General features: G+C 43.6%; 1 protein-coding gene across 19 annotated transcripts in view; it reads left to right on the top strand.

The window, feature by feature from the left end:
* The window catches only part of Srrm1 (serine and arginine repetitive matrix 1), a 32371-nt gene extending 5882 nt beyond the window's left edge, over nucleotides 1–26489 (top strand). The window contains exons 2-19 of one of the 19 annotated variants that reach the window (XM_029475964.1): nucleotides 110–199; nucleotides 444–566; nucleotides 858–987; nucleotides 2638–2808; nucleotides 3333–3448; nucleotides 5033–5146; nucleotides 6459–6647; nucleotides 6872–6991; nucleotides 9460–9734; nucleotides 14038–14118; nucleotides 14484–14567; nucleotides 16780–16924; nucleotides 17249–17290; nucleotides 18866–18997; nucleotides 21710–22171; nucleotides 22841–23036; nucleotides 24425–24634; nucleotides 25517–26489. In XM_029475964.1, the coding sequence (XP_029331824.1) occupies nucleotides 2653–2808; nucleotides 3333–3448; nucleotides 5033–5146; nucleotides 6459–6647; nucleotides 6872–6991; nucleotides 9460–9734; nucleotides 14038–14118; nucleotides 14484–14567; nucleotides 16780–16924; nucleotides 17249–17290; nucleotides 18866–18997; nucleotides 21710–22171; nucleotides 22841–23036; nucleotides 24425–24634; nucleotides 25517–25624 (2430 nt within the window). In that variant the 5' untranslated portion in view covers nucleotides 110–199; nucleotides 444–566; nucleotides 858–987; nucleotides 2638–2652 and the 3' untranslated portion in view covers nucleotides 25625–26489. Of the gene's footprint in view, nucleotides 1–109; nucleotides 200–443; nucleotides 567–857; nucleotides 2809–3332; nucleotides 3449–4942; nucleotides 5147–6458; nucleotides 6648–6871; nucleotides 6992–9459; nucleotides 9735–14037; nucleotides 14119–14480; nucleotides 14568–16779; nucleotides 16925–17248; nucleotides 17291–18865; nucleotides 18998–21709; nucleotides 22172–22840; nucleotides 23037–24424; nucleotides 24635–25516 lie in introns of all 19 variants that reach the window. The other 18 variants (XM_029475963.1, XM_029475960.1, XM_029475961.1 and 15 more) reach the window with 18 other exon arrangements.
* The last annotated feature ends 460 nt before the right edge of the window (nucleotides 26490–26949 follow it).

The raw sequence follows: 26949 nt of genomic DNA, 5'->3' as shown, positions 1-26949 counted from the left end.
ACTCAGAAATCCGCCTGCCTCTGCCTCCCGAGTGCTGGTGCATTGGTTTTTAACTGAAGCAGGAGAAGTTTCATCTTGGATTCTTAGGCCATGTGTTTGCTTCCTGCAGGGAACAAGTGCGGAGCAGGATAATCGGTTCAGCAACAAACAGAAGAAACTCCTCAAGCAGCTGAAATTTGCAGAATGCCTAGAAAAAAAGGTATTCTGGGTGGGACTCTTGTAGTTGCTGCATTTTAAGGGTTGAGAGATGAACTGTTTGTGCAGGAAAAAAAAGTTTACAATTTGCCACCCTTTAGCCACCACCTATACAGTATAACCAAAGAATGAGCATGTTAGATAAACTTTCTTAAATGTGCTTATTAAGCTAAAGGAAACATTTAGACAAACTAACTCAAGCTCTTACTGCAGTGAACTTGTACTTACTGGTTTGCATGTTTCACCAGGTGGACATGAGCAAAGTAAATTTGGAGGTTATAAAGCCTTGGATAACCAAAAGAGTAACTGAGATCCTTGGATTCGAAGATGATGTTGTCATTGAGTTTATATTCAACCAGCTGGAAGTGAAGGTATAATATACAGATGGCTCTTACTTCTGAATTTATGACATGATTTGTGAATCTGTGGAAACTCAGGTTTTCTGTGGAATACAAATATAGAAGGGTTATTTGTACAATGTTTGTTGTGAGAAGAATTCACTTTGTAAAACAACTGTTAAGGCTGGAGGTCTAGTGAAGGTGCATAGTTTTGAAAGCTACACAGGTGAAAAAAATCAAACTTACTGTTTGTAATTTTGCTGTTACATGTTAAGTTACTTTGACAGCAATTTTCTAATGATAATGTGATTTATGATTTAAAAGGCCTGAACCAAAATGGAAGTTATTCCTTGCGTCTGAAGTATAGCACCATCACCTTATTAGGTCACAGCAGAGTGAGTGTCCCAATGTCGCTCTGACCCAACTCCCTTGATGACGCAGTGTGTGTTTGGAGGTGAGTTGTGTAAAGTGGCCGAACATCAACAACAACAACAACACAAACAAGAGCAATTGGTAAAGCTATATACTGCTCTTTAAAGTAGCATTTTGAGGTGGACATTTATTTGAAGCATGAGGGGCGATCTGATTTGACTGGATGTTGCTTTTAAAGGAACTGAAGACTTGAGTTGTAGTTGCAGGTCAGCTGCTTACCAGTTAGAATTACGGCACAGGATTTTATTTACATTGTAGTTAGAAGTTCAGGCAGATGAATTGGCAGTCCTATAAAAGCCAGTTAACATAATTGTTTCTATCTTCCAATATGAAATAATACAAGATAATATAACTGTTTACAATGATTTCTGTTATAACATAGTTTGCTATTTTGTCATGGTACCCAAAGGACAGTAAAGCCGTACCATAAAAACTTTTGGTAACTGTACTGACGTGAGTTTACTCTTACATTACTCCTCTTCCCAAGAGCTCATGCTTGAATCTTGACAGAACAGTTATCATTCCAAACGATAAGGTATTTCATTTTTAAAACAATGTGGTAATTATTTTGCTTTGAATGTTTTTAAAGACTTAATTTTAAGAAAGGACCTTATGTTTAAGTATATTTATTTATTTATTTCCTTTAGAGACCAGAAACATGGGAGGATGTTTTTTAAATGCTTAATAGTAAATTTTATTAGAGAAATGCTTTACTGACTTGAATTGTAGTGAACTTTAAAACCTAAATACCTGGTAGTATTCCCCTGTAGTGAGCATGAGATTAAAGTGTAGAGCGTTTTAAACAATCTTTTCTTTTTTTGTGGTTGTGTACTCATTATTGCTTGTTCGTCTTTTGCAATTTAGATAAATGATATAACATTAAACTCAAGGTGGTTGAGTTGCAGTAGGGAGTCGGAAGCAAGCCAAGGGAACATCTTTCTCTACAGGGGACTTGGCGATTCCAAACCCCCAAGGTTCCGAGAAGAAACTGAAGACACCTGGAATCTGTACTTGCTTTGTGCTATTGAGCTGTGCTTGTTATACGGACCTTGTTGCTTGACCAACAGAATCTAGTGTTTAAAAACCCAAATTACTTTTAGAAATCTTGACTCTTAGTTTTGTGGACAGTTGAGCATCTGTGGCATTGTTAGTAACAGGTTGTCATGTGCAGTAGTCAGGCTTCTAGCTTAGTCTTGAGATGTTACAGAGTGCATGCTTAACTCGTTAGCTCTTGTAACTGAGCACTAGATATTAGACAGTTGATAGAAAGTTACCTGTAGTGTAAAGAGAAGGGTTTATGTACGTTTTCAACTTCTTGTTGGGGCAAGTTTTCCAGCCAAGCAAATACTGTTAGTAAATGCAAGAATTTATAGATGTTCCATGATTGTTTTTAAAGTTGATAAATGTATAAGCCCACTAACAGCCATACAGTCTAAATACTTAGGAAATCCACAAAGGCTGCTCTAATGCTTTTGGTTCAGTGAGGGAGAATTGGATGATCTAGAAATTATATTACCAAGAAGCAAGTAGGGAAAAGTATTTTTATAATAGTAGAGCATACATATGTACCTAAGCCCCTTATGGTAGACTTAAATACTAATTTAAATGAGTTTCAGATAGGTTGGCTAGTTTCGAAGTAACCTGGTTTTCTTCCTGTCATGTCTTTTTGCAGAACCCAGATTCCAAAATGATGCAAATCAACCTGACTGGATTTTTGAATGGGAAGAATGCTAGAGAATTCATGGGAGAACTGTGGCCCCTGCTGCTAAGTGCGCAAGAAAATATCGCCGGAATCCCTTCTGCTTTCCTAGAGTTGAAGAAGGAAGAGATAAAGCAGAGACAAGTAATGCTTTTTGTATTGACTTGAGATGTCATACACGGTCGGATGGCCACCCTGAGGGCTTTGTCTCTTTGAGCTACTGTAGCCTCTGATCCGGCTAGGCTAGTTTGCTGGATGTGTCTGCACACTGAGTTGTGGCTTACCACATTTGAAATTAGAGTGGCGTTTTCCCAGAGGCAGTGACAATTGGACAGAGTGCTTTGTTTTTGTTTTGTTTTTCTCAGTTCTTAAAATACAAATGCATTTACCTTAAAAGGGAGTCTAAATAAAGTATCTAAAAAGTGTATGCAACTTCTCACACAGGTAGTGATTATAAAGTCACAAGAGAGTGACTATATAAATGATAAGTGAAGCGATATAAATGGTATAAGCTTACATTAATGATAAAGGATAAGTGAAAGAGTGTTGTAAGAGTGAACTTGAGAACATGGAACACCCTGTAGCCAGTCATGCATGTGAAATGGCAGTTGCATCACCTGTGTCAGTACCTTAATGGATGCTCTTAGTGCTCAACTCTGTGCTTGCAGATTGAACAAGAAAAATTGGCGTCTCTGAAAAAACAAGATGAAGATAAAGATAAGAGGGATAAGGAAGAAAAGGAAAGCAGCAGAGAGAAGAGGGAGCGGTCTCGCAGCCCAAGAAGGTACGGCAGAGCAGATAGAGATGTGGTGGTGTGTAAGGTGCCTGGGGTCCCTTAGGGGTGCTCTGGTCCAAGTTCCCCAGCTAGAAGACCTGGGGAGCACCACTGGAGAGCTGCTGTTTGCTTCTGGGCTAAAGAGAGCTTTTCTGTTGCTAGCCTTTTGGCACATGTTTTTATATAGCTATCCAGGAGATTAAGGCAGTGGGGGTCTAGGGATGGCTTCTTAAGCTTCTGTTCAAAAAAAAAAAAAGCCAGATCATTTGACCAAAATGATCACCTCTGTAATTTAGGTGAGTTACTTATTCTTAAGTAAGGATTTGGATTTCATATTGCTTTGCTTAAATAAGACATTGGAATTTTTGTTGTTGCTGTATTCTGATTATTTCCAGTCCCTTGTATTACAGAGCTGCTCATTAGCGTTCATGTACTTACCTAATTCCATGTTCTGCTTTTCTTAGATGGTTGTACTGAACCCAAACTTCAAATCGTTTGTTTGTTTTCTTCTTTCTTCCAATGAGACTATTGTTAGGTTCACATTTTTAAATCCTCGGTTCAGCTTCTGCTATATTTGTGGTGAAAGGTGAGAATTCCATTAGGCTTTTCATTTTTAGGACTTTAAAAAATAAATCTGGCCGGGCGTGGTGGCGCACGCCTTTAATCCCAGCACTCGGGAGGCAGAGGCAGGCGGNTTTCTGAGTTCGAGGCCAGCCTGGTCTACAAAGTGAGTGCCAGGACAGCCAGGGCTACACAGAGAAACCCTGTCTCGAAAAACCAAAAAAACAAAAAAACAAAACAAAACAAAAAATAAATAAATAAAAAATAAATCTGTGGGGATTTGTAACGAAAAGAGGAGGTAATATTTTTGTTGTTTAGTTTGTGCTGGGTTGGAAAACCTAGAGAAGCAGCGCCTCTAAGGCTGAGTGTGCTCCGTCACGCTGGGCAGCTTTACTACAAGTCTTAAAAAGAATCAACACTTTTGGATTAGGCACATTACAGCTTAAAAAGGAAGAGGGGCTCCCACCAATAAAAAATTGGCATTTCTCTTTTCTTGTGAAGAGCATACTACTTGCATTGCACTATCTATCCACTTTTCTGCATCTTCGGGCTCTGCCTGGTCATCTCTGATATGAGCTACTTGTACTTAGTCCCTGTATATTGGTAGGGTTGATTGACTGTTAAGAAAGTGGTTGCTTTAAGCACTTTGATCTGAGGCCCTGGTCTTTGAATGATCGCCTGGATAGTTGAGAACCATGCCTCCAGCCTAACTCTATGCCTCCCCTTTTAACTGGTTCTTGAGGCTGTCACCTCTGTTTGCTTGTCCTTCTAGTTCTCTCTGGCCTTTTCCTTCTCAAGTAGATGAAATGGATATCTTGTTTCCATGTGAAACTTCTCAGATACAGATCACAGTGGGTAACTTACAAGATTAATCCTTGATTTTCCCGTTGTCTACTCTAAACCACATTAGTAAAAAATCTGAAAAAATTGCTTTCATCCTAGACGCAAATCCAGATCTCCTTCCCCTAGAAGACGATCTTCCCCTGTCAGGAGAGAGAGAAAGCGCAGTCACTCTCGATCTCCCCGTCACAGAACCAAGAGCCGGAGCCCTTCCCCTGCCCCAGAAAAGAAGGAGAAATCTCCAGAGCTCCCAGAGCCATCCGTGAGGATGAAGGACTCCTCAGTACAGGAGGCCACCTCTACAAGGCACGTTCCTAACTGTCACCTACTCCTTAGGCTGGTCATACCCACTGCCAGTGTTCATTGCTAACGTCAAAGCAAAGGGCGTGTTTTCCTTTCAGATAGCTTCTCCTAAGTTTTTATTATAAAGTTAGTGTTGGAAATGAAGCCGAGATTATATGTGTGTGTGTGAGTGTGTATAAAATAAGGAGAATGCCCCAGAGGTGACTACCTGTCTGCCATATTGTTTCAAAAATTTTTATTGATCATAATTATTGATTTTCCTACCTGCTTGCCACAATATATTGTGGATAAATTCCTCTTTTGTTTATTGTTTTCTTTTTGTAAGAGGGGGATATAGCCCAGAGCTTTGCACATTCTTTGTCACTGACTTATATCCTATATAACATCTTTACCCCCAAACATAACGAGATTTATTCACTTCTGTTAACTGGGGTACAAAATATACCAAATAAAAGCTACTCCCTCCTCCTTTGGGGGAACCCTTTATTTAATTTTTTAAGATTTATTTTATTTATATGAGTCTGCTTGCTGTAGCTGTCTTCAGACACACCAGACGAGGGCATCGGATCCCATCACAGATGGTTGTGAGCCACCATGTGGTTGCTGGGTATTGAACTCAGGACCTCTGGAAGAGCAACCGCTGAGCCATCTCTAGCCTCAGGGGAACCTTTTGTGTCCTGTGGACAGGTTCATCTTGAGTGTGATGCATCTGCTACATCTCCCGTTTCATAGTTCGCAAGGCCACGTAGCATGCAGGCCACAACACTGCAGCCTCTGCAGTTGTGTACACTGCTCACAAAGTACCCATTTGTGGTGACTGCAAACTGCTGTCCACAGATTGCTCAGCCGGTAGTCAAGCAGGTGTGGAGATCCTATTTCACCTGAACTTTGTGCCTGTGGGCATTTGATCGTGTTCACCTCTTTCCCCTCGAGTTCCCGGGGATCAGGGTTTCTGGACTCATGCAGTTGACAGTAACACAGTTCTTGTCTCACACATGAAAATGAGATGTTAATTCTTAGTTGCTCAGTGAATTCTGATGTGTACCTGTATTTTGAAACCAAGAGGTATTTGCAGGTTTTGAAAACTCTTTTTTTAATATGGTGATCTACATCTGTTATTACTTTGTAATTTGTTAGTAGGGAGGGCCAAGTCACATTGTTAAGCGTATAGCTTTATGAACTCGGCTCTTTTTTAATTTCCAGTGTGGGGTTCGAGCTTGTACCATAAATACTTTACTAAAGACAGCCAATATTGTTGAATTGGCTTAGAATTCTGAGGAGAGTTGGGAAAAAAACCAAAATGCTATTTCCACAGTGACATCTTGAAAGCTCCCAAGCCTGAGCCTGTACCAGAGCCCAAAGAACCGTCTCCAGAAAAAAATTCCAAAAAGGAAAAGGAAAAGACTCGACCAAGATCTCGGTCACGTTCCAAATCACGGTCTCGGAGCCGATCTCGATCACCTTCTCATACTAGACCAAGACGGAGACATAGATCCCGATCAAGGTGCGTTGGTGCCCTGGGAATAGTGCACATTTGAATTGTATGTGCTGATTTTTGAGGTAGCATTGTAAACAGTGTCAACGTTAGAGAAAACATTAAGAATGAAGTCCACTTTGTGGTGTACCATCAAAATCTACAGGAATGGAAGTGGTCATGGTAGTGGAATTAGTGTCAAGGAATTGTTTGTTCTTAGTTTGTTTGGGGCCTAATTCTGTTTCTTACGGCAGATCATACTCTCCTAGAAGGCGGCCAAGCCCAAGACGACGACCATCTCCCCGAAGAAGAACGCCACCAAGACGGATGCCTCCTCCACCAAGGCACCGGAGGAGTAGGTCTCCAGGGAGACGGTGAGGCTCTCTTAGTGTTGGGTGCCTGGAATTTAGGGTAGTCCTTGGTATAATTTCAGGGGGGAAATTTTTTGTCTGTTGGATGACAGAAATTATACTAGGGAATATCTTTGAAGTAGCCTGATCTGCTGCACTTCAAGTGAAATAGTTTAGCTGTGAGAATCATCCAATGTTGAGGAAGAAACAAAGTCACTGGTCTTCTAGATCCTGTATGTTAGCCTTCTAAGATCTCACTAAAATTCTTCTGTGGATAAGAACTTGCAGCGTACCTCAGTTGGTAAGATGCTTGCTGCGAATGCATAACGCCCTGCCCTGGGTCTTTTCCCCGTACTTACAGACTTTAAGGATGGTGTTTCATCCCTGTGATTTCAGCACACTGGAGGTAGAGGGAAAGGCCCTGAAGTTCATCCTCTTCATAGACTCTGTGTTTTACACACACACACACACACACACACACACACACACACACACCAAGAAAAAAAAGAAACTGACTACTTCTCAGTGTGTTTATGTGTACAGTGTTTTGTCTGTGTTTGTGCATCACATGTGTTGAGTGCCCCCGAGAAGACAAGAGAGTGCTGGATGCCCAGGAACTGGAGCTAAGAGATGGTTGTGAGCTGCCATGTGGGTGCTAGGAAGTAAAGCCAGGCCCTCTGCTGCACAGGAAGAAGCTGCTCTTACCCCTTGAGCCATCCTTCCCTGAGCTGCCCCCCTCCCATCCAGCTTTTAAGTTAGACTGCTTTTCAAAGGCAGCTGGCTACAGGGTTAATGAGGGTTGTTTTACCAGTTTTTTAAAAACTCCATCTCCAGTAGTTCCCAATTTTTAAGAACTTAGCTTATTTTGCATGTGTATTCACGTGCAAGCACTTGGACTGGTGGTATAGTGTCTGTTCTCCTCTTCCTTTGGGTGGCTCTGAGACATTGAGCTTGAGTTCCAGGCTTGCAGAGCAAGTACCTTTACAGTGTCTTCCTTTTTTCTAAAAAGATGTATTTTGAATTATGTGTAGGTGTGTGTCTGCATGTGGATACTGGCTTTGTTCATGTGAGTGCAGGTGCTGCAGAGGCCTCCAGATAGATCCCTTGGACCTGGAGTGATGCACACTTGTAAGCCACCTGCTGGTGCCGGGAGCCAGTGTCTTCTAGAGAGCCACTCATGCTCTAACTGCTAAACCATCTATCTCTGCCACACTTTGTAATAAAGCTTTTTGTAACAGCTCAGACAGAGGAAACAAAGGATAAGGTTCCCATAGTTGCACTCCTAGATGAAGCCACTGCTAGTGGCACTCGAAGATAGATCTAACTTTACCCGAAGGAGCAGTCTGGTGCATGGGGACAGAGGATTTTATTGGTATGTTGTCTGGGCTTACTTTTCAACTCCGCTTTGGATAGAACTTTGATGGCTATTTTTCCTTGTTGCTGCTGGCTAAGCACAGGGCATCACTGGGCCTGAGCGTGTGCTCCACCTTGGAAATGCACTCTTAGCCCTGGGAAAAGCTGTTGAGTTAATGTTCTTTACAGACAACCACACCAACTATAAATGGGAAACCATCCAGTAAGCTCCTCCAGTTATATCTTTGCAGGTAGGACTTTTAGACCCATACTTTAATAACAGCAACAACAGCAAATACCATTCTTCTTTGGGATTGTTGTCAAGGGATCGATGTTTAAGTGTGTAAAGTTGCTGTTGCAGCTGGTGGACAGGACAGACATCCAGCACTGGTGGAATTCCAGGCATCACACTTTTCAGATTGATCCTTCTGCTTCGGGAAGAAGTGGTGCCGGTGCTCCCTTAGGGGGAGAGAGAGAGAGAGACCGATTTCTTCTATTGGACTTTGGCAAACAGCATGTCTCAGTAGTACGCACGTAGCAATATAGCAGGCACGGTATTTTGCAGATTGTGTAAGATTCCCTTTCAGCCAGTTTTTAATCTCACACTTAAGGTAGGGTTTCTTTTTTTCAGGTTCTCAGGAATTCTTCTGCCAAAGGTGAATTCTGCAGGTACACGTAATTGCAACAGAACTTAACCACAGATTTTGCTGCAGAATTCGAGAGGCCCCTACTTCTAAGTTTATGTAGCTAAATGAATTTCAAATCTTGCACATATTTTTTAGTGAAACTTAAAAGCTGCTTGACGTCACTCTAAATGAGCAGTGCTCTCTCACCCTCAGAGTTGTGCAAACTCCATGACCCCAGCATTGCTCTTCAGGAGGAAGGTGCTCGGCTACTGGATTATAGCATTCACAGCGCAAACACAGTCAGGAGTTATGTGGATTTACTCTCAGAAAGAGCTGTTTCCTGTCCGAGGTTATGGTTTTGTTTCCAATCTTTTTGAAGTTATTTATGTACTTAGCTACATAAACTCAAAAGTTGGACTAAAAGAAATAGCTGTGTTTCTGTGCATATTGTACATACTGTGATGTCACTCTTGAGAGGAATGCGGATAGTGAAGTGAGTGCTTTATTCCACAGAAGGAGGCGTTCTTCCGCATCCCTGTCTGGAAGTAGCTCGTCGTCCTCTTCATCTCGTTCCCGGTCACCACCAAAGAAGCCTCCCAAGAGGACATCCAGCCCTCCTCGGAAAACGCGTAGGTTATCACCTTCAGCAAGTCCTCCACGGCGAAGGCACCGGCCGTCATCTCCAGCAACTCCACCACCCAAAACTCGCCATTCCCCAACTCCCCAGCAGTCAAACCGTACAAGAAAAAGTCGTGTTTCTGTGTCTCCAGGAAGAACCTCTGGTAAAGGTACAAACAAAAGGCACTTTGTTCCCTTTGGCATCTGGGTGAACCCAGTAGTCCCTCCCTCCTTCAGAAGCAGCTGGGCAGTACTTTCTATATGGCACAGAGTTAGCTTGTCCTGCCTTCTGTTCTCAGGCCTTGCCTGAAATGGGATGATAATGTGGTTTGTTTTCTTGGTGGCACAGATCACTGGCTGGAGGCTGTTTGAGTTGGGGCAGTGGCCTGAAGCTTGTGTTCTTGCTGTAAAGGCTCATTTTACTGAGACCGGCTAACTGCTTTCCGCCCTCCCTCCTCAGACCTCTTCGTAAGGCTTTTTGCTTGATATCTTATTTGCAGACTTTGTCTTCTGTTGTTATTTTTGGTCACAATTATGCTCTCAAGGGAAGGACATGGTGTCCCTTAGAGGTTGATTTGTTTTATTTATTGATTGGTTCATGGATTTAGGTTCTAGGATGATGCCCCTACTCAGTTCAGTAGATTGGTTTCTGAGGAATTGGAGGCCTGTGATTGTGCCAGCAAAGTAGAGTGTTAGTCTGTGTGAAAACGGGTTTACTGGGGTTTGCTTTAGCACTAAGCACACATGAAAAAAAAGGATATGTTCCGTTTCTGTGGTGTCTTTGGTAGCGGGGCTGGAAAAAGGGGGGCAGCCTGAAAGGTGAGTGGGCGGCTGGGGTGCGAGTTTTTTAGAGAGTGGTGCTCTGAGCCCATTGACTGACCAAGTGCCTGGGTAACAAGCACCAGGAGGCCTAGCCAAGCTGTGTGTTCTAACTCTGTGACACTGAGGGAAAGCTGTGGCGGGGACAGAACCTGCCACAAATGGCAAAGTACAAATCATTGGATTTTAACCTCAAGTGCATTCAGTAACCAAATGTGTGAGATTTAAGACAGCTTGTTTTTAGCCTGTGTTCTATGAACTTTGTATAAAGATGAGCATATTTCAGCCTCTCTGAGTCCCTCATCCTGAGTGTCTTAATCAAATGCTCACTGTTTTTCCCTGTGGATTTTATTTACAAGGGTTTAGAGCTAGAAAGCTTTTGGAGGAGAAAAACTCTTTATAAGAGTTCTCACAATTATTTTAGAGAAATACATTTTTCATTTAGATTACATTTTAAGCTACCAAGGCAGAAGGAGTTAACTGTTGAATAGGCCACAGTTGGAACTTTTAGTTACCTGTTTCTTCATCTGCACGGGTGCCAGGCTCCTGCTCTGACACACACCTTGTACACATGTAATAGATAACTGCATTCCAGAGACGTCCGTTGTGGGGAGCAGAGACCTGTTGTGTATTCTTGTGCGCGTGGGGACCAGCTGCTTTAGCCAGACAGTTGAACTGTGGGCAGTTTATTGTCTGTTTTATGTCCATTGAAATTTGAGAGTTAGAAAAGACCTTCCCAGTTGTCAGGTTCTTTGGTTGAGTGACTTAGTCAAGGTTAGTTAAAGAGTTGAAGCATTCCTTCTTCCCAGTTACACAGTGAGACTTGCCCAATTGCTACCTCCGACGACTAGGGGGGAAGATGAAGGGTGGAATGCAGAAGTGCTTTGGCTTCTCTACTAGACACTGTGATGAGAAGTGCTATGTTGGAGTCTCTGGATACGTAGGACTGTGGTGCTGCTGTGATGGAATAAGAGCTCCTGGTTGTGTTTCCTGTATATACCGGTTGTTAATTGGCTGTCTTAGGATCCGTTGTTGATAATGGGCTAATGATCTAAGAGTAAGGAAAGAAAAGAGGGGGAATTTGGAAGTCAGTCGTTGAGTACAGTTTACAGACCCGTCTGAGGGGCCTTGGAGGAGCTTGAATCGTTCCTGGTCTGGGTACTGCATGGACTTGTCCTGAGTCGAGTGTCCTGCTACAGCTTGTCCTTTTAAATCAGCGGAGTTGTGCTCTGGGGGTGCGTCCTGTATTCTCCTATTTCTGGTTATATAGTAACTTAACTTCACAGGTTATCTTTTGGGCAATCTGAGATTAATAATTAATAGGACTTTGAAGTGCTTTAAAGTTCTGGTTTTAGAATTGGTCTCTTGAATTTCCGACTAGGACAATTTGTTCTTTGAATTATTAAAAACGCTATTAACATAACAGTAAGTAAAAGGAAAAAATGTCATTTAGAAAAATAGAGAAACAGGTGTTACTTATTATAATGCTTTTTCTTGAGTGGAAGGATAAAGCGTATGCTATAATAGTGTCAAAGACTTAATGAGACACTAAGTCATGGTGACCCTCCCCTGTGTTTATTCACTCTGTTTAACAGAATACATAATGTTGGCTCCATGTGATGGCACGCCCCACCCCTAGCCCCTGAACAGTTTCTCTGTAGCCCTGGCTGTATTGGGACTCTGTTGTGGACTAGGCTGGTTTTAGAGATCCACCTGCCTCTGCCTCTCTGCCTCTCTGCCCCTGCCCCTGCCCAAGTCCTGGGATTATAAAGGTGTGCTCCACCATCGCCCAGCCAAGGGTGTAGTTCTTTTTTGTTGTTGTTCTTTTTTTTTCTTTTTTCTTTTTTTGAGACAGGGTTTCTCTGTGTAGCCCTGGCCATCCTGGAACTCACTCTGTAGATCAGGCTGGCCTCGAACTTAGAAATCCGCCTGCCTCTGCCTCCCAAGTGCTGGGATTAAAGGTGTGCACCACCATGTCCGGCAAGGGAGTAGTTCTTTTTTTTTTTTTTTTTTTTTTTTTTTTTTTTTTTTTTTTTTTTTTTTTTATTACGTATTTTCCTCAATTACATTTCCAATGCTATCCCAAAAGTCCCCCATACCCCCCCCCCAAGGGAGTAGTCCTTAATTCCAGTATTACATAGCCAGTTTGAGGCCAGATCTTGTCTCAAGATAAATAAAAGCGATGTTGCAGTTTAGTTATTTTATTTATTCTCTAGACATACACCAATTATCTTGTAGGAATCACCACTTCATTTTCTTCTTACAATCAAACAAGCCACTTTGGGCCTCTTAGATTGTGTGTGTGCACTCGCGCCTTTTGTTTGTTTGGTTTTGATTTTAGTTCTATAAAAGTCTTTTTATATAATCTAGACTGGCAGTCCTGTTTTAGCCTCCTATGTGTTGGGATTTTTAAAATGACTTGTGTTCAGTGGTAGGCATATACACACGCTGTGCAGGTGTGTACAGGCCAGAGGAGGAATCACCTTGAGCTGGAGTTGCAGGTGGCTCTATGAGCTACTCAGGCAGGAGCTGCAAACCAAATTAAATCCTCTGTCAGAGCATCAAGTGCTCGTGACCACTGAGTCACTCCAGCCCGTTACTTTATGAACGGTAGGACTTCAGGTGTTAGGCATTCTCTGCCCAGTTCAGTAGTTTGTCCAGGTAACTTCAGTAGATGGAGTCATTAACTGCAAGAATGAGCTCAGGGATGCAGGGCTTGCTGTGAGGTTAGGCAGTAGGTTCCTCAGTGTTCGATCCAGTTCTTGGGGATCATCGTGGTAGTCTATGATAGAATTTATAGTATGAAATAAGGTATAACTGTATTCTAACAAATAGTTTATCAAAATTCACTAGTCACATAAAACAAGAGTCTCAAGGATTTGTGTCTTAGATGGGCCCTTTTTTTTTTTTTAAAGATCTAGTTATCTATATGCATACACTGTACAGATGGTTGTGAACCCTCATGTGGTTGTTGGGAATTGAATCTTAAGTTGCCTGCTCACTCCCGCCCATAGATTTATTGTTATGCATTAGTACACTGTAGCTGTCTTCAGACACCTCAGAAGAGGGCGTCAGATCCCATCACAGATGGTTGTGAGCCACCATGTGGTTGCTGGAATTTGAATTCAGGATCTTTGGGAAAGCAGTCGGTGCTCTTACCTGCTAAGCCATCTCGCCAGCCCTAGATGGGCCTTTTCAAATGTCTTTTGAAGCAGAGGTAATTGTAAGCTGCTGTGTGGGAGCTCGGAACTGAACCCAGGTTCTCTGCAAATGCAGCAAATGCTCTTGACCGTGACTGAAGCATCTGAGCAGCCCAGTGAGATTAGTGCCCTAAACACAGACTCTTGGGCTCCCAGTCGCAATCCGTTCACTTGTCTCTGTGTTTCTCATTGTGCTAATGTAATCTTAGTTTAAGCTTCCAAAGAACACTTGTAAAATGGAGTATAAGAAGACTTGGGCCAGGCAGTGGTGGCGCACGCCTTTAATCCTGGTACTTGGGAGGCAGAGGCAGGCGGATCTCTGAGCTCGAGGCCAGCCTGGTCTACAAAGTGAGTTGCAGGACAGCCAGGGCTACACAGAGAAACCCTGTCTCGAAAACAAAACAAAAAATTGTTCTTTTTATTGTGTGAGGTTTATTTTTCTTCTTTTTTTTAGTGACAAAACATAAAGGTACTGAGAAGAGAGAGTCACCTTCTCCAGCGCCCAAGCCTAGAAAAGTGGAGCTGTCTGAGTCTGGTAAGTTGTAATGATTTTCTAGAGGTTGGTTTTCTGTTTTTCCTTCCGTGTGTGACTATTCCCTGGGGTTGGAGATTGATTGTCCAGGGCACCCAGTAGGGAAGAGCTGAAGGTGACGTCACACAGACTTTCTGCGATTCCCAGCTCCGGCATTTAAGTGTGCGCTGTTTGGTTATTCGTTCAGGACCTCATTCTTTTTCTTCTGTATTTGGACAAAATTTTGGGTTTGGACAGCTGTCTGGGATGTTTATAATATTCCTATCTTATGGACTGACCTGTAGTAACTGAGCTGATGCCTTGTGTTGTGTCACATTACCTGTGTGTAACTAAAGAAACACTGTCTAAATGCACCCATCTTTCAGAAGAAGACAAAGGCAGCAAAATGGCTGCAGCTGATTCTGTGCAGCAGAGAAGACAATACCGACGGCAGAACCAGCAGTCTTCATCTGGTATGGACAACAAGCGAACGAACGCTTTCCGCTCTCACACCTGTTGTAACCCAGCACTGGGAGGCTAAGGCAGGAGAATTCCTGTAGAGTGTGAGGCCAGTAAGGGCTGCATAGTGAGAGTCCCCAGAACAGCAAAGCGGAAGAAGCCTGAGATCCTGTGGTTCAGAAGGTGGATGCAGGAGGGGAAAGCTCTGTTATTCTTGGCTACATGGTACATTTGAGACCAGCCTGGACTACATGAGACCCTGGGTCTCTCCCACCCCCACCCCCATTTTGCAATGTTATGCCTGTTTGTATTTGCATGTGTGTCTGCACCATGTTTACATCTGGCCCCCAAGGAGACCAGAAGACAGGGCATCAGATCCAGTGAGAATCTGGAATTAGAGACGTTGTGAGCCACCATGTGGGTGCTGGAAATTGAACCATTTGCCTTCATGGGTTGTGTTTGGGCCGTAGGTCTCAGTTGGGCACTGGGTATCTCTTTCTTGTTTTAAGCCCTTAAACTTTGCTTTTGAATTGCTGTGTTGTTAGGAAGGTAGTCAATCTGGCTAGGAACACGGCTCTGGTAGAGCACAGCCTACTGTGTGCACAGCTCTGGGCTCATTCCCAACATTATTAAATAGAACATAATTGGACCAAGTGTTGGTGGCACAAACCTTTGATTCTAACACTTGGGAGGCAGAGGCAGGCAGGTCTCTTGAATTTGAGCCCAGCCTGGTCTACAGAGTGAGTTCTAGGACAGCCAGGGCTACACAGAGAAACCCTGTCTCAAAAACAAACAAAACAAAAGGTAGTTGACGTAGAGTACAATAGTAAAACAAAATGAAATTGGAAAGACTAATTTATTCCCTAATATTTTAGTCTACTCCTGAGCCTTTCTGCAACTTTGTTCTATATAATTAGGAGTCTCTGGTTTAGAAGATCATACTAGTTTTTTATGAATCTACTTCATTTATTACTAGTAGCTTTTTGGTTGTTTTTTTGTTTTTGTTTTTGTTTGGCCTCACTATGTAGTTGGGCTAGCCTGGAACTCACTATAGTTCTGATTGTTTGATTAAAAAGAAAGGGCACAGAAGCCTAATGTTTAAGCCAGGGCTCTGTTCTTGCGTTACTTACTTGGGTTTTGTGTGGCTTTAGTTTGGTTTTAGGTTTTAAGAAAATGTCCCATGTAGTCCAGGCTTGCTCTGAACTTGCTTTGTAACCAAAAATGACCTTATACTTGTAGTTTTTTTGACTCCACCTAAGTGTTGAGAGTTGAGCTTTGCACCACTGGACGCAGTTTGTGCAGTACTGGGGTTTGATTCCCAGGGTCTCCCACGTGCTAAGGCAAGCTCTCTACTAACAGCCACGCCCTCATGCCTCAGGTTAGAGTTGTAATTATTTTCTGGTTCAAGCGGCATATTGATACTTTTTTGTGCTTTTTTTGCTGCTGGTGTGCAACACTAGGCCTTCTCATGCTGGGCATGGGCTTTCCACTGAATTACACGCTCAGCCCTGAGATTCTTTTGAAGCCTTACCTTGTTAATTGGGAAAGAATTCACTAGAGTTTTGTTGCAAGGCTCACGTTGAACTTCAAATTCTCCGTCCTTAACCTCCCTGTCATCAGATGTGCACATACACCAATGAGCCTGATTTTACATCCCTGGGTTTTTTTCCTAAGAGATCCGTGCAGGCCTTAGTACTTTTGAGATATACTAGTCTTATATTTGCTAGTTTTTTGCTAGGTATGGACTGTTGACTGTCACTAAAATTGTACTGATTAGATTGTCCTGATGGGGGCTGAAGAGATAGCTCAGAAGTTAAGAGCACTGACTGCTCTTCTAGAGGTCCTGAGACCAATTCCCAGCAACCACATGGTGGCTCCCAACCATCTGTACTGGGATCTGATGCCCTCTTCTAGTGTGTCTGAAGACAGCTACAGTGTACTCATATACATAATAAGTAAGTGTAGGTTGTCCTGATGATACTGAGAATTGAACCCATGGCTTTATGCCATCCATACTAAGTAAATGTGGAGTCATTGAGTCTTAACCTCTAAGAAACATTTTTCCCAGTGCTGGGTGTAGAACCCAGGACCTTGAGTATGCAGTGTAAGGGCCCAAGGGGTACTACAGGGGGCAGTGAGTGAGTGAGTGAGTGTGTGTGTGTGTGTGTGTGTGTGTGTGTGTGTGTGTGTGATATTTTGTTGTTGTTCTTTGCTCTGTGATTACAGACTCTGGCTCCTCTTCCACCTCAGAAGATGAGCGGCCCAAGAGATCCCATGTAAAGAACGGTGAGGTAGGCAGGCGGCGGAGACATTCCCCTTCTCGGAGTGCCTCTCCATCACCTCGAAAGCGCCAAAAAGAGACTTCCCCTCGGTAACAATCTTCATTAATAGTTTTGACTGATCTGTGGTTGGGTTGAAACTGTAATTTATAGCTTGGACCTCAAAATTACTTTACAGTTGGGCAGATTCTTCATGTCAAAACTGGTTGGGTTTGGGCTTTTGTTTAGTTTGGTTTTTCTTGCTGTTGATAGTTAACATTAAAACTAGACAAGTTTTCAGTAACTGCCTCATTTATGCATGAATAGAGCAGTTAAATCATTCCAGGCATCTTGAGGCTTTAAAAAATGCTTCCGCAAGAAGGATTTAACTTTCATGAGTGGAATTCTTGACATTTGTTTTTCTCCACTGCTCTCAGGATGCAGATGGGAAAGCGATGGCAGTCACCAGTGACTAAAAGGTTGGTTAGATACTGTTTTTGCAAATGAGGGTTACATACCAAGTTTACTTAGTTTTCTGTTAAGGTGACTGTCCCCATTTTACAGACACATGCCAGCGGAGAAAGTCTTAAGTTGCTTTGGTGTGTGTTTTTGTTTTTACCGTGTCAGATGAATGATACAAAGAGCTGTGTGAGGAGTTGACTGTAGATCTTTTTCTAATATTGTAATTCTAGACTCTGTAGGGAGTGACTTGTTTAAAGTCTTCATTGTATTTTTATTTGTCGTGGATATATATTTGTGAATACACACATGCCATAGTCTGTTGGAGGTCAGAGGATACTTGTAGGAACTGGGTCCCTGTGTTCACCAAGTGGGTCCTGGGAGTCGAACTCATTCAGTTCTTCAGGCTCAGTGGCAAGTGCCTTTATCTCCTGAGCTCATCTTATTAGCTCTGGCTTTCTCCCTCTACTCCCACTTGTTGAATTTCTTGGTTTTGAGAGAGGGTTTTCATGGGTAGCCCTGACTGTCCTAGAAATTGCTGTGTAGATCAGGCTGGTCTCAAACACAGAGATCCAACTACCTCTGACTTGCAGGCTCTGGGGTTAAAGATGTGTGCCATGATCACCTGGCTCAGTGTCATATATTAAGGAGGATAAAATGAAGTATAATTTTGAGTATGTAAAGTGTTACTATGAAGTACTAATCACATATCACCAGCAAACCTAAACCAAATCTGGTTGGAAATTCAATGTGGTAGTGAATTTTGAAGAGTCGAGACCTGATAAACTTTAAAAACTGAGCCAGGTCCACAGCGTCAACCCTGGCTGGGCCAGGAGCAAAGGATTATTTACACTGACCTCTCTCTCTCTCTCTGTGTCAAGGGTGACAGACGGGCTTGAAGTCTTTTGTAAGGTTGCTTCTAGCTTGTTAATGTATGGTGCTCGATATATGGCTTGTGTTACGGGTTTATTACAGAACTCAGAATCGGGGAGTGTTTGGTTCTTGAATATACTTTTAACCACACTACCCCCAGGGCAGCTCTAGTATTTAAGATAGCTTTGTGGTTTGTCTTTGGGGTATTGGTAGGTGAGACACATGGGCCCTTTTCAGTGGTGGGTATATATTTCTTAGATAAGACCGTAAAGGTTGGAGATACACTCGGAGATAGAGCATTTACTTAGTGTGTGCAGTCCTTCTGTCTGCCCTCTGTCTCTGCTGCAGAGGAGGGGCAGCTCTAAGCCAGGGCTTCCAGATTGGGGCCTTAAGTCATTTGGTGTCTATTAACATTGGCTGTTAGCCCTGACATGGTTCATATGCATTTCAGAAAAGTTTCCAACTGATTGTTGTGTGTATCCCAACTAAAAAATAAGTGTTCTAATGACAGTTTTTGAATTTTTTCTCTTCCTCTGTTGGGTGATTTATGTCATAAATGCGTGTTTTTGTCTGAAGCTAGTATCACAAAGGTGTCTTTAATTCATACCAAAAGCAAAACATAATGTTTCTGCTCTGGGTTAGTTAACCACTGGAAATATACTTCCTAGGGGGACTTAGTTATACATGTCACCGACTGAGGAGAACTCTGCTTTCTTATTTAGTAGTAGAAGGAGGAGAAGTCCCTCCCCGCCTCCTGCCAGAAGGCGACGGTCTCCTTCTCCAGCCCCGCCGCCGCCACCTCCCCCTCCTCCTCCTCGGCGGCGCAGATCTCCCACTCCACCACCACGACGAAGGTACTGTGTCCAGGTGGCTCATGGTGACTCTGGGTCTTTAGCATGGAAGTTGCTTTGTAAGAGGCATCTTAGGTTGTAAAAGGTCGCATAAATGTGAGCTCTTTTATGGGACTCAGAACTATGTGGAAACAGAACTTAGGACAGGGCACTGGTGATGCTAACTTGTAATCCCAGGACTCAGGAGGCAGAGGCAGGCAGATCCTTGAATTCAGGTCCGCCCTGGTCTACAGATGGAGTTCCAGGACAGCCAGGGCTACATAGAGCAACAAAAAAACAAAGGCAGAAAAGGAAATAGGAGCCAAGGGTATTCTGCTCAGAATCTATACTCCTGAAAGGCTGGGCCAGGGGCATTTTGAGTTGGAGGTCAGCCTGGGTTATAGAGAAACTAAACCCTGCCCAGCAAACAAATGGGAGAAGTAAACAGATGGTATCTAGGATGCGGGAAGTGAGGACTATCGATGGCTGCACAACCACAGGAGTTCTGAAGCTACCATGTTGTGCACATTAGCTGCTGCACTAACCTGTTGGCATTTTGCGCACTGTGAAAGCCTTGGTGATCCTCCTGCCAATCATGTAGGACCCTAGACTGACAAGTGCTAGCAGTCCCAGTCAAAAGGGGATTCCATGAAGGGAGAGGTTAGAACTCTTCAGAAAATGTCAGTCATGGGCTGTGTGTCAACACACAGCCATAATCCCAGCTCTTAGGAGGCAGAGGCAGAAGATCAACACTGGTTTGGAACCAGCCTAAATTGTATTAAGTTCCAGGTCAGCTGATACACTTTAAATGCGTGTGGGTGAATCCACAGCAAGCACTCTAGAGTGATCCTTTTGTTTCAGTTGTTCTTGTTTAATAAGATCTTAGGATGGATAGCAGACTGTCCTCAGATTTGTGCTGTCTCCGATACTTCCCAAGTACTGGGATTACAGATTGGATCCACTGTGCCGTGCCAGAGTTATTAAATAATTATCCAGTTCTACTTTACCACTTTGCCTGAAGATTGGCTTGTTGTAAACCCAGCTCTGGGCAGGAATTTTTGTTGAAAATCGTTGTAATTACGTTGTAATTCCTCTGGACATAACAGAATTTTGTCACCTTGAACAGAAAAGCCGGATAGAGCTTTTAGAAATATCTTCCTGGCAGTGAACTTAACACTTAAGAAGTGGTTCTTTGAGACGGAAGACTGGACAGTCTGTTGAAAGCTTTCTCAGTAGACTAGGATACTGGTTCAAAAGAGACAGAGCAGTACCACAGAAAGCCGCCTTTATTGGTTTTGTATATGGAGGGTTTTGTCTGCATATGTGTGTGTGCACTGTGTGTACCTGCTAACCATGGAAGCCAGAAAATGGCATTGGATCCCCCTTAAATTTGAATTACGGGGGCTGGTGAGATGGCTCAGTGGGTAAGAGCACCCGACTGCTCTTCCAAAGGTCCAGAGTTCAAATCCCAGCAACCACATGGTGGCTAACAACCATCCGTAACGAGATCTGGTGCCCTCTTCTGGAGTGTCTGAAGATAGCTACAGTGTACTTACATATAATAAATAAATAAATCTTAAAAAAAAAAAAAAAATTTGAATTACGGACTTTTGTGAGCTACCACATGGGTGCTCAGCACCCAAGCCAGGTCCTCTGCGAGGTTAGCACGTGCTCTTTGGAGCTGAACCACACCCAGGAAATGGCAGCACATATGTTAACTTCAGGCACGTAGATCTCTGAGTCTACAAAGAAAGTTCCAAGACAGCCAGAGCTACATAGAGAAACTATTATCTGAAAAACACTTGGGGGGGGCGGGGTATGAGCCCTCTCTCCAGCTCCTGTCACAGAGAACTCAGTAAAGATTGCCTGGCAACAGCTGGTGCTCACAGTTGCACAACACAGTGTGAGGTTCTCTTATGAAACAGTACTTTGTTTTATATAATTATGTAAATTCTCTTGGTTTGAATTTAAATTGTTTCTGAGAATTTCAACTTTCTCCTTTAAACACAAGACAGTATCCTCTTGTCAGTCATGGTGTATGTGTATTGCTTTGGAATTTATCTCCTGAGATAGTTAGCACTAGCTACAGGATAGTGATGGCTAGTTACTTCTTCTTTTTAAGATTTATTTATTGTTATATGTAAGTACACACCAGAAGAGGGCATCAGATCTCATTACAGATGGTTGTGAGACACCATGTGGTTGCTGGGATTTGAACTCAGGACCTTCGGAAGAGCAGTCAGTGCTCTTAACCACTGAGCCATCTCTCCAGCCTGACTAGTTACTTTTTTTTTTAATTAATTTTCCTGATTCTGGATTGGCTAGCAAGATGGCTCCGTGCGTGAAAGTGCTTGCCATAAAACTAAGTGACCAAGCCGGGCGTGGTAGCGCACGCCTTTAATCCCAGCACTCAGGAGGCTGAGGCAGGCGGATTTCTGAGTTCAAGGCCAGCCTGGTCTACAAAGTGAGTTCCAGGACAGCCAGTACTACACAGAGAAATCCTGTCTCAAAAAACAAAACAAAAAAACAAAAAAACCTAAGTGACCTAAGTTTGATCCCAGAATCTACATAAAGGTGGGTGGAGAGAATTGGTTCCACAAAGATGTCTATCCTTAACTTGCATGGTGTATGGCCATGCTCAAACAACAATAAGTGAGTTTGATTTTTTTTTTTTTTTTTTTTTTTTTTTTTTGGGTTTCTGTCCTTTTTATCTTAACGGTGTTTTTTTTTTTCTAGGACCCCTTCTCCTCCCCCACGCCGCCGCTCACCGTCTCCAAGAAGATACTCTCCTCCCATTCAGAGGAGATATTCTCCTTCCCCCCCTCCAAAGAGGAGAACCGCCTCCCCCCCACCCCCGCCCAAGCGAAGGGCATCACCATCTCCACCACCAAAGCGCCGGGTCTCCCACTCTCCGCCTCCTAAACAAAGAAGCCCCCCAGTCACCAAGAGACGCTCGCCCTCCTTATCTTCAAAACATAGGAAAGGGTCTTCCCCAGGCCGATCCACCCGGGAGGCTCGCTCACCACAACCAAACAAACGGCATTCGCCCTCACCACGGCCTCGGGCTCCTCAGACCTCAAGCCCTCCCCCTGTACGAAGAGGAGCTTCAGCGTCACCCCAAGGAAGGCAGTCCCCATCTCCAAGTACTAGGCCTATTAGGAGAGTCTCCAGGACCCCGGAGCCCAAAAAGATAAAAAAGTAAAAATACCTAATGCTTTTGTTTGTTAGGAATATGTAGTTGTATGACATGTAGAAGAATTCTTTCTCTTACTGAACAGTTACAGAAATAATAAGCAAGCTGGTGTTGGCACACCTTTGATCCTAACACTAAGGAGGCAGAGAGAGTAGCAGGTCTCTGAACTCAAGGACAGCCATGGCTACACAGAGAAACCCTGTCTCAGAAGGCCAATAATAGTGATGGTACAAACTTTAGGTGTGCTCACATCTTTCCCTACTTTGCTCCTTGTAGCATAAATTCCAGAGGGCTTTACTTGGTTCTTAGCATCAGGAGACTCTCTGTATTATTTTATGTAAGTGAGTATTTTGCCTGTAGGTGTATCTGTATGCCCAAAAGCAGATGTCAGTTCCCTTGAAGTGATAGTGAGCTGTGTTGGTGCTGGGAAATGAACCCCAGTCCAGAGCCGTTTCTCCAGCCCCTGACAAGCACGTGAGACTGATAACAGAGCTGATACTTTAGGAAGGTAAGGGACTGGTGTCACTCCTGTGCTACAGGATGACCCATCAAGAAAGTGGCAGAATTGTAGGGAATGTGTGACCATGGAGAAGACTTGGATGACAGAAAGCTTGATGTGTGTGTCCTTGGAGTGTCTGTTCTCAGCTTTGTCTTTTTTTCCTCTCTCTGTCTAGGGCGGCCTCACCAAGCCCTCAGTCCGTAAGAAGGGTTTCATCTTCCAGATCTGTCTCTGGATCTCCTGAGCCAGCAGCTAAAAAGCCTCCAGCACCTCCCTCTCCTGTGCAGTCTCAGTCACCCTCCACAAACTGGTCGCCTGCAGTACCAGCCAAAAAGGCTAAGAGCCCAACACCAAGCCCGTCCCCTGCCCGGGTATGTGCCTACCTGGTTTTGGACATCTTTTATAAATTAGTCGGCTGGGGGTGGGGGAGTGTACTTAACAATTCCAGGTCTCGGTGGACCGAATCAGGGTCAGGAGTTCAAGACGAGCCTCAGCTTTGGCCTTGTGATTATACCTCAAAAAGACCAGTTAGTGGGTGAAATTCTTTAAAAGAACAGAAATTTCAAACCCAGTGTTGTAACATATGCTTTTAATCCTACGCATTCCAGAGGCTACCCTGGGCTACACCGACTCAAAAAAAATGAAGTTACAAGTTAGATTCAGTTAAAATAATTTATGTAAATTTAATGTAAAGACAGTACCTAGAATATGGTGGTTCCATTAAATCTTTTTTCCACCCCAAGACAGATTTCTCTGTGCAGCCCTGGCTGTCTTGGAACTCTATATAGATCAGACTGCCACTGCCTCTGCCTCCAAGGTGCTAGGATTAAAGGAGTGCACTGCTGCTGCCCTGCCAGTTAAATAGTCTTTGAATCTTGTAGTATGGAAGTGATTAATGTTCAATAGAAACTGTACTTTGAGTCGGGGTTTGATTCTCTTTCTAGGCTGTTGAAGAGTAAAACCGGCTACGATACTCAGTGCCCAGCAAGCGCTACTGGCTTTAGGATTAGGTTTCTTTGCCTGGCTGTAGGCCAGCTTGTGTTTGGAGTGCACTGGTGACAGTTTGGATAGCCCACAGTGTTCAGTAGATGCAAAGATAGGATTGGGTATCTTACTAGATGATGGCGTAACTTACAGGGCTTATGGAGACTCTGCCCTGTTGTAATGGATGGAATATCTGAGCTAGAAGATGGCTCAGTTAATTCAGTCACCTGCTTCCAGGCCTGAAAACCTGAGTTGAGTCCCTGGGATACACATGGTAGATGGGAAGGACTAACTCCTGTAAGAGGAACATCTCTGTAGAGGAGTGAGACAGACCACTCCCACTCTTAAATGTGTGTGGCTGAGTTTATCCTGGCATTGTATTGGGCTAATGGCACTGCGAATTGGAATCCTGCTGTGTGTTAGCTAAGTGTTGTCAGAGGTTTATAATTGCTCCTTATTGAATGCTCATGGTCAGGAGCTGGAAGGCAACTTGTGTTGCTCAGGACCCCAACTCTTGTCACCCACTCACATCCTGAATCTGGGAACTTGGCTTAAAGTTAGTAAGGAGTTAGTACTGAGTCAGTCAGCATTGAGACTCTCCAACTGATTGTGGGCGGAGCTGGCTTTAGTGTGTGTCTCACTTCTCTGAGAGTGCCCTCATTGGTGCCAGTTGTCTTTGCACAACTGTGAAACATCTATTTGTTTGAAATTCCCTCAGAGCCAAAAAAAAAAAGGATTTTAATCACCTCAATTACTTCACTGTTTCTGTTTCTAGAATTCTGATCAGGAAGGAGGTGGGAAGAAAAAGAAGAAGAAGAAGGACAAGAAACACAAGAAGGATAAGAAACACAAGAAGCACAAAAAACACAAGAAGGAGAAGGCTGTGGCCGTAGCCACCCCAGCTCCTGCAGCCCCTGCAGCTGTTTCTGCTGCCACCACCACATCAGCACAGGAAGAGCCTGCAGCAGCACCAGAGCCCAGGAAGGTATTCACACCGCCTCTGCCTGCTGTCTGAGAAGTGGTTGTGCTTTTTCTAACAACTGCCTGTTTCTCTGTAGTATTTTGATGTTTCTTGGTGACCTGCCAGAATCAAGAGTACAAATGGCTTCAAAAAAAACTTAATGTGTTTCAACTTTTTACAACTACGTTCAAGGGACAGCACAGGGCCTTTTGCTATATGTAGATTGGGCAATGTATGCTACCACTGAGCCACATCCCTAGATACACACAATAAGTGCAATTAAAGAAACTTCCCATAATGGACAAAAGTGGGGGCGTCCGAGAGTAACTGATCACAGTAGGGTCTGCGTGTGCTCACCCATCAGTGTGCATGTAGAGGCCGTTGATGTCTGTCTCTTTCTCTCATATTTTTATTGCACTTTACAAATCCAGGGCCATTTGTAGAGTTAATTCCTTAGGATGGGACACAGGTCATCAGGGCTTGGGGCAGGCTCCCTAAGCTGTCTTGCCTAGAGCTCACTGTCAGCACTGGGGCGCTGCAGGCGTGCTGTCACCTTACAGGGGTCCTCGTGCTTGCATAGTAAGCGCAGGAACATAGCTCAGTTGGTTGGGAGCTTACTTAACATGCTCAAGGCCTGGATTTGATTCCCTAGCTCTAGTTGTATTGGGTATGGTGGTAAGCCCAGCTCTTGGGAGGGAGGCTGACGCAAAAGGATCTTGGGCTGATCTTGGCACCATAACAAATTCTAAACAAGCCTAGGCTACAAAGCAGCCCTGCCTCAATAGCTTTGGGTGGTTTTTGTGTATGCAGAGCTGTGCGGTTGTTGTGGTTTGGTTCTGGTCTGTACTCGGGTCTCCCACTGTGTCTCAAGACTTAATACTTGCCTGGTTTGGGTTTGTTTGTCAGGAGACTGAGAGTGAAGCTGAAGACGACAACCTTGATGACTTAGAGAGGCACCTACGGGAGAAGGCCCTGCGATCCATGCGGAAGGCTCAAGTGTCCCCACAGTCCTAAGCAGACATGTTTGTTACGTTGTAAATTTTATTTGGTTTGTACTCAATTCAATTTCAAAATTGCTAAAATGTGTTTGAGCTTTAGACTATAACATTTGTTGTAATAATTGCTAGGTTGAAGTTCACCATGTTTAAAAAAAATGGGGGGCATGGATTTACATTACAAAGGTGTCCACGGTGTATTAGTGACATTCTTCCATTGACATTTAGAGTGAAATATTTTATGCCAAAAAAAAAATCTCTTTTTTAAAAAAGGGGGTTTGACTATTGTTGGCATTCTTGTGGTTCCTTTAAATGCCCTTACCTCTTCCAAGAGGTTGTTTGTTTTGTTTTCCTCCCTTTTCTCTTGAATTTTAGCATCCACATAAATTATGCTTCCAACCTTGTATAGGTTTGTAAGCTTGCCCAGAAGTGAGACCACTGTTGAAGTACCACAAAGGTTTGAGTGAACGAGTGAGTGTTCACTCTGTTGCCTGTGGAGTCTGCTGTGTGGCAGGATCCCAGCCCTAGAGCTGCAGGGCTGCCCTGTGGGACAGCGCAGCGCCTAAGCTGGTTAGCATCTGGGTTTCTCCTCCAGGTAGGGTCGTTTTGTTTCCTTCGCCCTTTTCTTCCTCTCTGTAAAGGCGATTCCCTAGACCCAGGACGGACCCTTCAGTTACAGAAATTTGTTTATGGAACCCGGTGGCTCCCGTCATGTTTCTCCTTACTCATTCATCCAATTGGTACCCACAACTGAAGAGCGCGTGTATTTGGCGGGCTGGAAGGGCCTGGACAGTGTCTTGGTTTCACTTGTTTTATTTTATTTTATTTTTTAACTAAAGCTATATAAAGCTTGTGGATTAAACAGAATAAATTTCTAAATTTAAGAACATTGCCACTCACATTTATTCACCTGCCGGGGAGGACGGAGTTCAGGGAAAATAGGAAGTGATGTTGCAGACTCTCCCCTTCTTACTGAAAGAACTAACTGCAGAGATGTCAGCAAGGGAGAGCAGGGGTGTTCTTGGAACATGGAAAGCTGGTGAGGAGAGAGGCTGGTTACGGCAGGGCATGGTGTCAGTGTGGAGGGCCTGGCACACTCTCAGGTGGCACTTGGAGGTGGACCTGAAGCTTGTGACACCAGAAGTCTGAGCCTAGTCTTTGGAGGCACAGGTAAATTTGATTGTGACTTCTAATAGATGAAACTAGAATAAAAAAATGTCCACATCTGAATTTCAGGAAAGCCTAAAGGTGTTTTGGTTTTTACTTTTTTTTTTGGTTTTTTTGGTTTTTTGAGACAGGGTTTCTCTTTGTAGCCCTGGCTGTCCTGGAACTCACTCTGTAGAC

Source organism: Mus caroli, chromosome 4 (genome assembly GCF_900094665.2).
Source record: "Mus caroli chromosome 4, CAROLI_EIJ_v1.1, whole genome shotgun sequence".
Classification (NCBI taxonomy): domain Eukaryota; kingdom Metazoa; phylum Chordata; class Mammalia; order Rodentia; family Muridae; genus Mus; species Mus caroli.
This window is presented reverse-complemented; position numbering and strand designations above follow the sequence as displayed.